At 38.3% G+C, this 16,419-nt stretch overlaps 1 protein-coding gene across 1 annotated transcript; it reads left to right on the forward strand.

The window, feature by feature from the left end:
* The first annotated feature begins 4,399 nt into the window (after positions 1-4,399).
* Positions 4,400-5,342, forward strand: LOC149144898 (uncharacterized). Its single transcript, XM_089452302.1, has one exon. The coding sequence runs from the start codon at positions 4,473-4,475 to the stop codon at positions 5,340-5,342; it is 870 nt and encodes a 289-aa protein (XP_089308428.1). The 5' UTR covers positions 4,400-4,472.
* The last annotated feature ends 11,077 nt before the right edge of the window (positions 5,343-16,419 follow it).

Raw genomic sequence — 16,419 nt, forward strand, 5'->3', positions numbered from 1 at the left:
TCTAATACCACTGATCCGAACTTAAACAGGAACACAAAAAATTACATATATAACCATAAATACAGAGATACAATAGAAATAACGCTTCATTTCATTAATATTAGAATACTGAAATATGTTTACAAACAGAATGGAAGTAATTTAGCTTGGGCAATGGTAAGTTATCTTTGAGAAGAGATGTGGTGGCTACATGCCTCTTAACTCTGTGTTGCAATGAGGCTCTAAGGCCTAATTATTATTGAAAAACAATGGAAAACCCTAAACATCTAGAAACCTAACCCTAGGAGATGAAGCACCAAAACTGTGGGCCCCGTTTGGGTAAATTGGTACATCAATTTCTGGGGTCGTAACTTTGGCATACAATCTCCGTTTGGCTATCATAATACCTCGTTTCAAAGATCTTGAAGTATAGGTTGAAAGAAAATAAGTAATTTTGTTTGAGACTTTTTCAGTCTCTCCGTTTTCCCTAAAAACATTGTTGAGAGCCTCAAAATGACTCCGGAAGTTCAACACCCGAAAAACTGTAAAAAATAGTAAACTGTGCTACAATTAAGGAAATTGAAAAACTGAAAGAGACAATGTTGGGGTCCAAGTGGAATAGGAGGATGGCCACCAATATCCAACTGGATCAACCATGGATCAATACCATATGTTGTCATAAATCCATAGTTCAAAAGTCACCAATAACTTGACCAACTCAAATTTACCTTATCATTTTAGTTTAAAGTTATTTTTGTTTTAACATATATAAATATTTTTTTAACTAGTGAATCTTAAGCTACACACCTGTTTTAGAGTGAAAATAGATTTGATCTCTCTAGGCTTGGTAGATAAGGAATTAAGATAGATTTATTATTATTATTATTATTATCTAGATTTTCTAAGAGGATCTTCCAAGAAGAGTGCTTCAAGGCCGAGGCAGTCATGGGAGCTCCTAAATATTTGGAAGGGAGGACAACAATGGAGAATCCAAGAATGCGAGCTATGGCTGCTTGGGTAGTAGCAGGGGTATGAAATATTATCAGTGTTATCAAGTAAAATATTCCCTTTTTAAATCCAGATGATATACGCTACTTCAGTTAATTAAAACCGCGTATATACGCAACTATGTAGAAGGAAACCCGCATATACAATGCAAACTTATAATTTACTTTATCTTTCAGATGATGATTATTAATCTGTGTATCAGAATCAAGTAACCAGTAACTAGAAACAGTAAAACAGAGCAAAGGACAATCACACACAAGAACACAAGATATAAGGTGGAAACCCAATGTGGGTGAAAACCACCTGCTGCAATTCGTCTCTATCTTATTTTAATTAGAAACTTCCTTTTACTATGTACTGGTGTAGTCCTTTACCAGTACGCAGGCTGCAACTTGCAGAGAGCTACAACCCTCTCTCGTTCTCCAGCTTCTCTTGGAAGGGAGCTACAACCCCCTTAGCTCTTGTACTAGCCAAGATACTAGTACGTAGGTGCTGGCCTACTGAAGGCTAAAACCTTCTCTTTCTTCTAGGGACCATGTTTCATAAATTTTCAGACTAGATCCATGAACATCAATCAATCATCAAAAATTTCTGCTTCAACCAATCTCCTTTTCATCGAACAAAAACTGAATCACAATAAACACTTCTTTGATAGCTGTACCCAGAACACAGTGACAGTAACCATATACCAAATTCTGAACCCAGAACACTGCAGCAACAAACAGAGGCAGCTAGATCACAATAAAATACATATACGCTACTTAAACAACCTGAAACCTGCATGCATACGCTCCTGTGTGTGGAGCAACCTGCGTATACGCAGTTTGCCTTTACTGAACCTGCGTGTATACGCGCCTTTGCTTCACTGAACCTACGTACAGATCTATAAAGGATAATTCACTCTTTCAAACAGTTAGATACTAATTAACCCAGATTATCAGATTTATACATCAAGCGTGCGCCTCACAGAACAGATCAAAATCATACAAAGATACTATCATTCAAGCCTTAAAGATTATGACCCATCAATAGATCTTATCCTTCTTTATGCGCTTAGGTTCGTCCTTCATCCAGATCTGCACCATAACCCCAATCACAAAAGTTTCAGATCTAGCACATGTTAGATATTCAATTGATTCCAAAGATGCTTTGCCAAATGATCTCCTTCCTCTTTTATAGTCTTGGGCCTTTCTCAATACCACGGTCCAAAACCATAATAACACAATACCACGGGCCCAATACTTTGGGATCAACCCTTCTGACGAGATACCATGGTCCAAAACCATAGGTTCAAATACCAAGGACTAACTACCACGGACCAAAGGTAAGTTTTCCAACATATATGTGCTTTTCTTTGCATGAAAATGCGTGTATACGCATACGCACCTTCGAAATGTCTAACCCGCGTGTATACTCGACTTTGTCAAGATGAGCCTGCGTATATGACTTTTTCTTCATTCCAGAAAGCCTGAACTGAGATCTGTCACTAGATAGAGTTGCCATCAAGGACAACACCTGTGCCATAGCTCCAAACCTGTACCATAATGCCAACATAGGCTTGGTAGATCAGGAATTAAGATAGATTTAGACTGTTAATTTTTTTTTCACTTCTGGTTCACGGATACCCGGGTCAGTGGGTAGCTGCTACATCCAGGGTTGTTCAACACTGAGTGGACGCACCCGAAGGAATCAACACCCCTCGGCCTATTTACTGACCTAACCCCAAGAGCTTTTGGGATTCGACCCTGTGACCTCCCATTGGTGAGGCACTTGATTTGACCGATTGAGCTAACTCTTGGGGCTAGATTTAGACTGTTAATTATTATTATTATTATCCAATTTTAAGGTCACGGCCAAACCAGACACCAAATTGGTGTATGAGACCCCCTTTTTTGTGAGACAAGGGACCCACCTCCGCATAATGATTTGACTGCACGAAGATATACAACTCTTCACCTCCAGTTTTGAACCTGTGACTTCTGAGGAGGAAACAAATGTTCTTAACTATTAGGCCCACTCAAGTTGTATTCAACCTAATACTCATAAAAATGTTTACTATATTCCTTAACAAAACAAACATAATATCTTAAAAAAAAATATTTTAACTTCTTTTAATAAATTAATATATTATTTTATGAGAATATATATATAGCTAAGTTTATGGAAATTTGAACATTAAATTATATAGTTCACCTAATACTTTTTAACAAGATAATCTCGATTAAAACGACTTTCATGTGAAAATATAATTAAAAAAAAATCCCACAATATTAATGATAATTTTTAATTAAAATCTAATTTAGATATTCTTCAATTAACTAGAATTTATTTTAACAAGGTAATTAGTAACTTTCATATGAAAATATAATTAAAATAAAAAAAAATAAAAAAATGATTTTCATAATTTTAATTAAAATCTAATTTATATATTCTTCAATTAACTAGAATTCATTTTCCCAACTAATAAAATACTATCTAAATATAAAACTGAATGAAAACTAAACCTACCCAAAGTAACTACTCTACCGATTATTAAGATCTTAATATAAATTAACTCAATTATAGAATTTTCAACGATTAAACACTTTCATGTTACAAAACTAAACCCATATTGCCCACCTCGTTGGAATCCAACGATTAATTTCATATTACAGAACTAAAACCAAACCCATCGTTGGAACAGAACTAAATCCATATTTTGCTTCTTCCATGATGGAACTAGATTTTCTTGTTATACAGACACCACCGCCACCAACTAGTCATTTTTTTTTCCTTAAAAGTCACGAATAGATCTTTCAAAGGCGGGCAGTTCCTATTTCCAACCTTATTGAAACATAAATGCATTTGGCATGTAAGGGGAATGGCAGTTGCCTTGCTGCTAACATGCCAAAGTCAACTGCTATTCCCAAGCATGTCAGACTGCATTTATGTTTCAATAGGGTTGGAAATATTGGAAATAGGATCAAAGCAGAGGGATGATTGCCGGAGTCAAAGGCCATGCAAACCATAAAAACTAAAGCTGAGACTGGGGATCCATGTAGTAGATGCACGATGTTCACAAGTCAAAGCGCATGCCAAGACGCAAACCATAAACTAAACCTAAAATTTGGGATTCAGACCAGCTGCCTGAATATTTATCTCAAATGCCAATTAAAATATTCCCCTGTCACGCACAAAAAGGCGAGGTCAAAGTTTGAAATTGATAAGAAATTAATACACTGCTGAATATACAATGGAGGGAACGAGACGTGAAAGATTCTGGCAGCACACATCCATCGATCTATTAGAATATAATTTCCCACTACTCTTCTTACTTCCCAGGTTGGGAGAGAGTTCGGCGCTCTTTCTCTGCTCATAATCTCTCTGATTCCGCTGCAGATCCCATACCCTTCTGTAATATTCAATCATGCTGCTTTCGCTGGCTTCTTGTTAAACCTAGACAGAGAGCTGCATCGTTTACTTCGCTGGATTTGGAAATTATACAAATGGCTTTATCATGCACAGTCACCTGCCCTTTAGCGTTCGCTGCTGCTGTTGCTGGAGCTTGCAAACTCTCACAGAACGCTGGAAAGATATTATCATCGTCGTCATATGAGAAGAAAAGACCCTGTCAGGGTTTCTGGGCGAAGAAGGCCGAGGCCGTGTATGAGAAGAACAGTCCCTGTCAGGGTTTATGGGCGAAGAAGGCCGTGGCAGCATTGAGGGAGCGCAAGCGTGAGTATTGTCCATCATGGAAGAAGCAGAATACCGAAGAATGGCGTGCGTCGTTGGGGAAAATACTTGTTCCAGACTTGTGCTCTCAGAGCCCTCCTCCGGTATCTCTGAATTCGTTCACCAAAACCCCAACAGCGTCGCCTACCTGGACTGGATCTATGGGGTTTTCTTCGATGGGGGGAGCCTCCATGTCCATGCCTAAGTCATCACCTCTTTTCCAGGGTTTGAGCAACGACGATCAAGGGGACGGAGGAGGGGAAGACAATGCCCTACTGGGAAAGGAAACAGAGAAACGGTCGGAGACTGTTGAGCAGAAGAGTAGTAGTGAGAGATTGAGTTGGCTGCCTGGGTGGGCTCATATAAGCTCAGATGATGCAAAGACCCTTGCAACGGCCGTTGCTATATCCCTGATTTTCAGGTCGTTTGTGGCAGAACCCAGACACATTCCTTCCCTCTCCATGTATCCAACCTTCGATGTTGGAGATCGCATCGTCGCGGAAAAGGTATTAACCCATGGCCCTCTCAATTATGCATATTTCTATTCCAAACGCATGCATATTTCTATTCCAAATGCATTCCTGAGATGTATGGATTTAACTGATTTTTCGGCCATTTGCTCGAGGATAATTATGTATTGGTGATAATCATGTGTTGACAAGGGGCCTTGGTAAAAACTGGTTCATCTCAGTGCTATCCATTGCTGTCTGGATTTCACTATCTCACTAGCTCGAACCATCTAAATCCATATCAGATGCATCTGGAGTTCCATTAGTTGATATGTCTACCATACTAAGCTTTCTCGGGCTCCGGAACCTCAAGGTTATATCTCATACCTGGGTTTAGATGGGTTTTGGCCAGTGTCCATATCGAATGCTCTCCCAATTCACACTTTAGATTCAATGCACCTTTGCACAGAAAGAATTCATGGATCACGTAATCCCCACCCCATCTCCATTTTACTTAGATTTATAGACACTGAGGATGCAGAATGCATTTTACTTCTCTTGATGTGATAAAAAAAGAATGAAGGATGATGATGTGCATACTTGTGCCCACTGAGATATTAATTTTTTATTTTTATTTTATCTGAGGTGCATAAGTTCAGAGCTCAAAAGTAATTTAGTGCTAAGGCAAAGATGTTCTCACCATGATTGACATTGACAGATGTCTCCACTTGCCACACATTAATTCTCGTGGAATGACGAACCACATACTTCAGCAAATTAATATATGATTGTTAATGCAAAAAATATATAGGAAATGATTCTTTTTCCATTTCTGCCTTTCTTTTTCTCTAGATTAGAGAGGGAAATAATAGTTAAAAAATCCTTGGGAAGGATACATGCTTTTTATATGCAGGCCTCTTCATAACTGCAAATCCCAGAACAACCCCTGGGGATTGCTTCATCGATATATTCCTATCCCGAGGTTCAGTGATGACCTGAGATCCCTTCACTTGGTGAGAAGGGCACTCTATGATCATCCCCTTGGAGCATGCCTATCGCAACCAACCCATGCGGGCCATGCCGCCCCCAAAGAAAATTTGTGGAGGGTCGAGCTTTGTCCTCTTCTTCCATTCACGACTTTCATGGGTCCCTCATAAACCCTCGCAGGTTGGCGGTTTACCTCCGAGCGGGCGCAATTTGGAGGTGCTTCCATAGTGCATAGTGCCGCACCCGTGAATTCCCTCTAGATCCTTGGCGAGATAATGTTGAGGAGGTTGTCGATTCACTAGTTCCAGAGTCCAATACAATCCATATTCGACACGATGGGTGAAGACTTCGCCAACCTTGGTTAACTGCGAGAGACACCGCCTGCACTCCATGGCTCTAGATCTATAACAACGCCTAGAAGGAAGCTAAAAAAAGGAAGAAGACGCGAAACCCAAACACTACTTCTATTCTCCATCGCTCTGTCTCTCAATAATTAATTATGACTTATAAAAAACAAATACCCACATTAAATCTTTATAATTTACCACTGATTTTATTATATATATAATTACTATTTCAAACCAAATTTATTATCTCTCAATAATTAAATGACTTATAAAAAAAATACCCACATTAAATCTTTACAATTTATCACTTATTTTATATATATAATTACCATTTCAAACCAAATTTATTTAAAAAATATTAATTAAACGTTAATATAATTATATTTAAATTACCATTTCAAACCAAATTTATTTAAAAAATATTAATTAAACTTTAATATAATTATCTTAAATATATAACCAAAAACATTTTTTTTCCACAACCATTAATAAATCTAACCTCAAACAAACATTTATCTCTTACCATTCTCCTTACTTATTATTATCATATAAAAGAAACCAAACACCCAATTATATTTTTTGGGAATGACAAGTACTTATCTCTTACCAATCTCCTTCCTTATTATTATCATTGTAAACAAATATAAAAGAAACCAACACTCAATTATATTTTCTCCTCGCAATACTCAATTATATTATATTATGAATACTCAATTATATTATATTATGAATGAAATAAATTACTTGAAAATAAAATCAACATTAATATTTTAATAAAAATTCATGTTATAATATGAGGTACTTTGTAGTTGAGTATGAGATAAATGTTATAAAAATATGTTAGGTAAACATTTTGATTTAGTAAAATTATATAAAAATAAAAATAAATTTAAAATAATTAAAAAAATTAAAATAAAAAATAAAAAATAAAATTACTAATTAATATCAGTGATTAATAATTAAAATATCCATAGATTTACCAAGGGACCAAATTTCTTTTCACTCTAAAAAGGAGTTGCACCTCAAGAGATTTGATCCCTGATGAAGTTTGCACTTCAAGAGATTTGATCCAGATCTAGAATTAAAATAGATTTAGGTCAATAACTATTTCATTATGAAAGTAATAGTTATAATAAAAGCATCATCTTATAACTGAGTCTACACTCTCTAGTTTAATATGGCAACAATGTCCTAATGTCAACATAAATATTTTGACTTGGTTAGGAATAAAATTTAAAACTAAAATGTGTAAATCTCTCCATAATTAAAATTATAATAATAAAAAAATAGTAATTTTAACAATAAAATTATAAAGTTAAATTTAAACTATTAAATTCTAGTGGTTTACAAGCCCATGGTATTTGTTATGATGAAGCTTATTTAAACGCTTGAGGAAATCCATTATGGAAGTCAGGTATTGCATTGCCCATGATATTTGTTATGATAAAGCCTATTTAAAGACTTGAAGAAATCCATTATGGAATGCAAGAGTACCAGCTTACATTCATCTTAACTCCATCCGAATTGAAAATGGATCAAGGTTGATCGTTGTGTCGTTGCCCATGATATTTGTTATGATAAAGCCTATTTAAAGACTTAAGAAATCCATTATGGAATGCAAGAGTACCATCTTACATTCATCTTAACTCCATCCGAATTGAAGATGGATCAAGGTTGATTGTTGTGTTGAGAAGCACTCTGTAGCCCAATATAAAAGAGATGTTGCAATGTCCTATCATGTTACGTTATCTAAACATTTTGACTTAAAAAAATAAAAATAAATAAATAAATTGAAAAAATAAAAATTGATATATATATATATATATATATATATATATATATATATATATATATATACACTCGAGAAAGATCAAACTAGAGGTGTAAACCTTTCCTCAAGTTTTGCACTCAAAAAAGGGTTTACACCTTAAGGATCAAATGCTTGATAAATTGAGTTAAGATAAATCTAGACTAGTTGCATTGAGAGGTGCTCTCCAACTTACTATGTAAGAGATGTTGTAATGTCTTATCTTGTAAACATTTTGACAAATTATATAAAATAATAATAATAATAATAATAATTAAAATGAAATTGAGTTAAAACTAGCATAGATCCATCTTAATTTTGGATCTACCAAGCGCCCAAAGGGGTCTAGGCTGGTTTAATTCCCTCCTTTAAATGAGCTATATTCCACATGAATACCATTGATCTGAATTTAAACAAAAACGCAACAAGTTACAGATATAACCATAAATATAGAGATGCAGCAAAAAATAACACTCCATTTCATTAATATTAGAACACTGAAATATGCTTACAAACAGAATGGAAGTAAACTAACTTGGGCGATGGTAGCTTATCTCTGAGAAGAGATGTGGCGGCTACATGCTTCTGAACTCTGTGTTACAATGAGGCTCCAGGACCTATTTATTATTGAGAAACAATGGAAAACCCTAAACATCCAGAAACTTAACCCTAAGAGATGAAACGACAAAATCGTGGGCCCGTTTGGGTAAATTGGTACATCAATTTCTCGGGGTTGTAACTTTGGCATACAATCTCCATTTGATTATCATAATACCTTGTTTCAAAGATCTTGGTCTCTCTATTTTCCCTAAAAATGTCGTTTAGGGCCTCAAAATGGCTCCGAAAGTTTAGGACCTGAAAAACTGTCAAAAATAGCAAACTATGCTACAACTAAGGAAATTGAAAAACTGAAAGAGATAGTGTTGGAGGTCCAAGTGGAATAGGAGGGTGGCCACCAATATCCACCTGGATTAGTCCTCCCCCCTCAGGAAGTAATGGTCTTCATTGCATTGAGTGCCTCCATGAGATGGTGAAACTTCTGTTGAACTTGGATCCTGGTGAGCCACTTGCCTTTGTGTAGGAGTTGGCCAGCTTTGACAACCCGTTATAGTTGGATCTTCTATTGGCGAGTTTTCTTGATCTGTGTGTCTGTGATTTGATCAGTTGTGGCCTATTCCATGTAGTTTGAGTTTAACTCTTTTGGTGTGGGTTGTTTTGCAATGTCAAACGTGTCCAACAGTGGTGGAAAGTATGGCCAAAGATTGTCTATATTGAACACTGGGTGTAGACCAAGGAACGATGGAATGTTGAGCTCGAAGGCATTGTCCCCTACAACCTTGGTGATGGTGTATGGCCCATATCGGAGCGGACAAAGCTTGCGATGGGGTCCAGTGAGTTTCTCCTTCTTCAAATGTAGCCAAACTTTGTCTCCCACCAAGAACTTGTGCGACACTTGATGCTGATCATGGCGCTGCTTGTACTTAGCATTAGCTCTGTCCAATATATCATGGACCCATTGGCAGATGTGTTGAATGCGCTCAATGAAGTTGTTAGCTCTATCGACGTTGGACTAAACATAAGCTGAATTTGCCTGAGTAGTTGCAAATGGTATGGCCACATCAATGAGACATAATGGCTGAAATCCCAGCCCTACCTGAAAGGGGTCGTGGCCCACTGAGTTGTGGAGAGCTCTGTTGTAGCTGAGCTGGACATAGGGGAGGCTTTCATCTCACGTGCATGGATGCTTTGAGTTCTACATGCGCAAAATGTGTACAATCATCGTGTTGACAACCTCTATTTGGCCATCAGTTTGGGGATGGAAAGCCATGGACTTAGTAAGTTTTGTATCTAGCATCAATTGGAGACTTGACCAAAATGCACTCAAGAATCTGTTGTCCTGATTTGAGACAATGGACTATGGGATCCCAAATTATACCCATACTCATTCAAAGAACAACTTAGCAGTTGCCTTTGTTGTGATATTCTTCTTGCAAGCCGCCATTGTGGCCATCTTAGAGAATCTGCCGACGACCAAGAAAACACAATCGTTGTCGTGCTTAGTGGAAGGAATGCCCGACATATAATCCATGGAGATATATTCTCAAAGTCGACTAGGATTAGGTAGAGGAGTATCTGTGCCTTTCTTCTTGATGGTTGGTTTGGAAATTGCACAGGCGGTGCATGATCTAATGTACTTCCGAACATACTGATGAAGTTTCAGCCAATAAAAACACTTCTGTAATACCGCCACTATTTTCTCTACTCCGAAATGTCCAGCGACCCGACTATAGTGTGCCTCCCAAATCATCTAGGCACATTCGCTTAAAGGAACACATATGTGTCCCAGGTGGCATAACAATGCATCTTGAAGGTGAAAATTTGGAACTTGCTTCCCTTCCAGGAGTGTCTGGTATGTGCTGCCGAATCTTGGATCACTCTGGTAAAGATGCGACCACCCCAAAGTCTCGTGCCCACAGGAGTCAAGCACCGTGATCAACGTCATGACTAGTGATCGGCTGAGACAGTCTACAACATTATTGGTGCCACCTTTCTTGTACTTAATGTTCAAATGGAATTGTTGCAGGTAGGTGGACCATTTCTGATGGCGATTGTTTTGCAACTTCCCTTGTGTCTGTATGAACTGTAGGGGTCGGTGATTTGTGTGGATGACCGTTTTGTGAAAATTCCACAACCAAAATCCTTACTGCAACAATTGATGATATTACTCAGATTTGTTAAATTCTTTTAAACAAATTACTTGCAGTTTCCTACGACAATATCGTAATACATACACTGCAACCTTCACCTAATTAAATTATATGCGGAAACAAGAGAATGAACAAGAAAGAAAATACAACACAATAGACACCGTTATTTTTGGACAAATGTCCTCGGAAAAACCCAATGCGGGAAAATCGGTGCAACAACTCTAAGGGTTTTATATTATTAAGCAGTAGTTTCTGAATACAACTCTAGATTCCTTCCCGGCAATCTAGTTACAGAGAAATACAACTGGCATAGAAGAATTGTGAGATTACCTCACTCTACTTGACAAATCCTGGCTATTCCAGTAGCTGAATCAACTGTCTCTGGCTACAACTACGTTGCCCCTGTGCAGTAACTACATGGAGCTCTTTGAGGCTCTGTGTCAGCTCAACTAGGAAACATCTTGCCTTCTGGAGTAGTTTCTAGCCCTCTCGACTCAGAAATGTTAGCTCCTCTACAAAACTTGGACTTCTGTGTGGGTGACTGAGCTACTTCTGCGTGAGCTCTTCTGTCTTAGCGTCAAGCTCTACATGGGCCCTTTTGGCTCAGTGTTAACCCCTCTGGTGTCTCTCTGCCTCTCTCTGCTGCGTATCTTGGGCTCTGGAGAAGATACTACAACCCAACTATCCCTGCCCCTCAACTGCAAGAAATCTACTCGATCAAAATTTCCTCGTGAGAACTTCTCACTTCAGAAATTCGATCCCTTGATCTCTTGGTGTGTTTTCCAAATGACCCTTAAGCTCCCTTAAATAATCTTCTCGTTGACATTCAACGACCTAGATTAAAAGCTAATCAATGGTTAAGATTATTTTAGCTTGATCCTCGTCTTCTTCTATAAGTTACACCCACAAGTAGATTAATACCCATTAATATTTTTAAATTCCTAAGTTTAGACTTAGGGTCCCATTAAAAAAATTAATTATTTTAATAAAATCGTTTCTGGGTGGAATTTCCCAAAACACTTTCTAGGTTCTTTGGAATACATGTTCCCAAGCCTCCCTGCAAAATTTGAGGCCTAGAGCACATTCGATGCTACCCCAAATAAATATGTTTCCTTCCCTAGAATGTAATGCTTCCATTGACAACATGCATGCTTAATGGAATACATTTCTTTGTCGTAAGTGGGATACTTTCGAACTGTGTTTGAAAGTGTCTCACTGTGGTAAGCCACTAGATGCCCCTGCTGAGTGAGAACTGCACCAATAGCATAGTTAGAGGCGTTTGTCTCAATCTCAAATGGTTGTTGCAGGTCTGGTAATGTGGGCACTTGTGTAGAGCAAAGGTGATGCTTTAACTCGGCAAACGCCTTCTGTTGGGTTTCGAACCAAAAAAACTTTGCTTTCACTCTATCCATGGTGACTTGAATTAAAGGCTAAGTGATATGAGAGAACCCCAACATGAACCTGCGGTAGAAATTGGCATGACCCAGAACGTTGCAAAGCTCTATTAGAGTGGTTGGGGCTGGCTAATCCCGAATGGCTTGAATCTTGGCTGGGTCCACATGCACACCCTACTCATCAATGATGTACCCTAAATATTGAGCCTGGGTCATGCCAAAAGTGCACTTCTCCAAATTGGCACACAATTTGTGTTGTCACAGGGTTTGAAGGACCTATTGAATATGGTGGAGGTGCATTTCCCAACTCTGGATGAAGATCAAGATGTCATCTAAATACACCACTATGAATGCATTGGTGAAGGGTTGCAAGATGTCGTCCATCAATCTCATGAAGGTTGCTGGGGCATGCGTCAACCCGAAAGGCATTACCAACCATTCGAAAAGGCCCTTCTTGGATTTGAAGGCAGTCTTTTACTCATCGGAGGGTTCGAAAGGCACCTGGTGATAGCCGGACTTCAAGTCAACATTGCTAAAATATTTGGCCCCCTTGAGCTGGTCCAGAGGGTCATCAATCCGTGGGATTGAGTGCCTATTCTGGAAAGTGATCTTGTTCAGTACTCGATAGTCAATACAAAGTCTCTAGGTCCCATCCTTCTTCTGTACTAATATAATCGAGCTCCCACAAGGTGATGAGCTTGGCCTGATATGCCCTTTCTGCAACAACTCCTAAATCTGTCTCTTGATTTCATCGTTCTTCAGAACAAAGCGTTAATAGATCAGTCCATTTGGTAGTGGCGTGCCTGGGGTCAAATCGATGGATTGCTTGACTTGATAGTGCATATGTACCCTTGTAGGTGAGGTGAAAATGTCCATGTACTCCTCCACGACCTTGTCCATTTGTTGTTGTTGTGCGATGGAGCCTTGTCTGGAAGGCGTGGCCACAACCTTCTTCTTTCCCTGAGGGCGTATCATAAGGAAAACAAATTTCCTGGTCTGGGAAATAAACTTACTGGATTGCTTTGCAGTGATCAAAGAGATGACAGTAGGTAGTGCCACCTCCAGTATCCTGTACAACTTATCGCCGAAAGTAATAATCACAAAGCGAGGTCTAGACTCATATACAACATGACGCTTCCACAAGTATGGTTGTACTAATAATACATCACAAACTTCAAGAGTAGAAACATCACACAATACCTCATCGGTGAAGGGATTGATGTTGTAGGGACGGCGAGACCTCGTGGCTGACGCAGAGATCTCGTCCTTGGTGAAGCCACCCGATGGTGTACGGTTGTAGATGTGCTATCGCCGGTAAGCCCAACCACTTCACGACCTCTGCTGAAATGAGGTTCTTTTGGATTCCGCTGTCGATAATGAATTGTAACGAAGAATCCTTCACCCACATTTGCGAGTGGAAAGGTGTTCCCCCTCCTTTGGATCTTCACGCTCATCTTTCTGGATCTTGGTGGTGGCCACGGTGGCACTGGGCTCCGCGTTAATGATCTGTTTCCCTTTGTTATTCCCCTTGTCGGGTTCTGACTTAGAGTCGGAACTTGCATATGATTCAGAAACCTTCAGCTCCACCACTAGTGACTGCTTGGACCGACACTCACTTGTGTTGTGAGTGGAGCTCTTATGGAACTCATACCATTTTCCTATGTCCTTCTTTGCCTTCATGGTGTTGTTCTTTGCTCGTAGCTTCGACGGGTTATCCAGGTCGCCCTGCCTTGGCTTTGGCCTTTTATTTGGGGTTTGGGGGCACCTTTTCCTTGCTTCGGGTTCGTAAATCCAAAGTCTTGCCTCTTTTGTTTAAACTTCTGCTCGATCTTGACAGTTTATCGATATGCCGTGTCGAGTGAGGAGATGTCCAGGAACTCCATTTCGTCCTGGATGTACTTGTGTAGATAACCATGGTACTTGAGTACCAAATGCCGTTCAGAATCCTTGATACCCAACTTTGTGTGTAGGGTATGTAAAACAATTATGAACTCCGACACATCTTGGTCCCTTCCCTGCCGTAGCGTAGTCAACTTTACGTATTTATCTTCATAGCTCCCGACAAGGTAATATTGTTCCTTGATGGCGTCTCAGAAATAATCCCAAGTGGGTGTGGCTACAAACAATGAGAATTCACTCTCGTCCTTTTGTTCATAGTAGGTTTCTCACTAGTCCTTGATGTGTGGGTCAGCTTTGAGAAGTGCAAAAGTAATATTTTCTCGATTGGAAAAGTCATGAACTGAAAAATATCCTTCCAATAGATTCAACCATTTATCTATGGTGCTTGCATCTATTTGGCCCTCAAATATGAGAATATCAAGGTTAACTTGTACCTTAAAAAGGTGGCGCCTCCAGAGTGGCCGCTGGATGAAGATGCACCCCCTGTGGATAGCTGTTGAAGGATATGGGCAAAGTTATCCGTCATCGCGTTCCTCTCTCACTCGGGGGCTTCCTCAAGCAATATTTTGAAAATATATCCTGCCCCCTCGCCTTTCTTTTCTTTTGCCATGGGAGGCCGTCAGGGTTTGCGAGGCTAGTCTTGCAAAGGTTCAACTAGATCGAGCCCTAATTCCTTATACCCTGACTTTGTTGGGGACATGCAAAGAAAAACATAGAACGAGTAGACTGCTCTAATACCACTGATCTGAACTTAAACATGAACGCAACAAGCTACATATATAACCACAAATACAGAGATGCAACAGAAATAATACTTCATTTCATTGATATCAGAATACTGAAATATGCTTACAAACAGAATGAAAGTAATCTAGCTTGGGTGCTGATAACTTATCTTTGAGAAGAGATGTGGTGGCTACATGCCTTTGAACTCTGTGTTGCAATGAGGGTCCAAGGCCTAATTATTATTGAGAAACAATGGAAAACCCTAAACATCCAGAAAGCTAACCCTAGGAGATGAAGCACCAAAACCATGGGCCCCATTTGGGTACATTGGTACATCAATTTCCAGGGTTGTAACTTTGGCATACGATCTTCGTTTGGATATCATAGTACCTCGTTTCAAAGATCTCGAAGAATAGGCCGAAAGAAAATAAATAGACTTATTTGAGACTTTTTCGATCTCTCCGTTTTCCCTAAAAACGTCATTGAGAGCCTCAAAATGACTCCGAAAGTTCAACACCCGAAAAAATGTCAAAAAAAGTAAACTGTGCTACAATTAAGGAAATTGAAAAACTAAAAGAGACAATGTTGGGGTCCAAGTGGAATAGGAGGATGGCCACTAATATCCAACTGGATCAACCATGGATCAATACCATATGTTGTCATAAATCCATAGTTCAAAAATCACCAATAACTTGACCAACTCAAATTTACCTTATTATTTTAGTTTAAAGTTATTTTTGTTTTAACATATATAAATATTTTTTTAACTAGTGAATCTTACCCTGCACACTTCTTTTAGAGTGAAAATAGATTTGATCTCTCTAGGCTTGGTAGATCAAGAATTAAGATAGATTTTATTATTATTATTATTATCTAATTTATTATTATTTATTGTCTATTATTATTATTATCTAATTTATTATTATTTATTGTCCAATTTTAAGGTCATGGCCAAGCCAGACACCAAATTGGTATATGAGACCCCCTTGTTTGCGGGACAAGGGACCCACCTCAACGCAACGGTTTGACTGCACGAAGACATACATACTCTACCCCTCTAGTTTCAAAGTGTGATCTCTAAGGAGGAAACACATGTTCTTAATCATTAGGCCCACTCATACTGTGTTCAAACTAGTACTCATAAAAAAGTTTACCATATTCCCTCACAAAACAAACATAACAACTAAAGTAAAAATTTATTTTAACTTATTATAATAAATTAATATATTGTTTTATATATATATATATAATATATGGTTTTACAGAAATTTGAACATTAAATTATATAGTTTACATAATATTTTTTAACAACATAATCCTCAATTAAACTACTTTTTATTTAAAAACATAATTAAAATAAAATAAATATTTTTCCATAATATTAATGATAATTAATAATTAAAA

This window comes from Pinus tabuliformis, chromosome X (assembly GCF_031772625.1).
Source record: "Pinus tabuliformis cultivar Carrire ecotype Pingquan chromosome X, CPIR1, whole genome shotgun sequence".
Classification (NCBI taxonomy): Eukaryota; Viridiplantae; Streptophyta; class Pinopsida; order Pinales; family Pinaceae; genus Pinus; species Pinus tabuliformis.

What these genes read in the sequence shown, in the direction of transcription:
- LOC149144898 (XM_089452302.1), top strand. Translation starts at nt 4,473, where the DNA reads ATGGCTTTATCATGCACAGTCACCTGCCCTTTAGCGTTCGCTGCTGCT.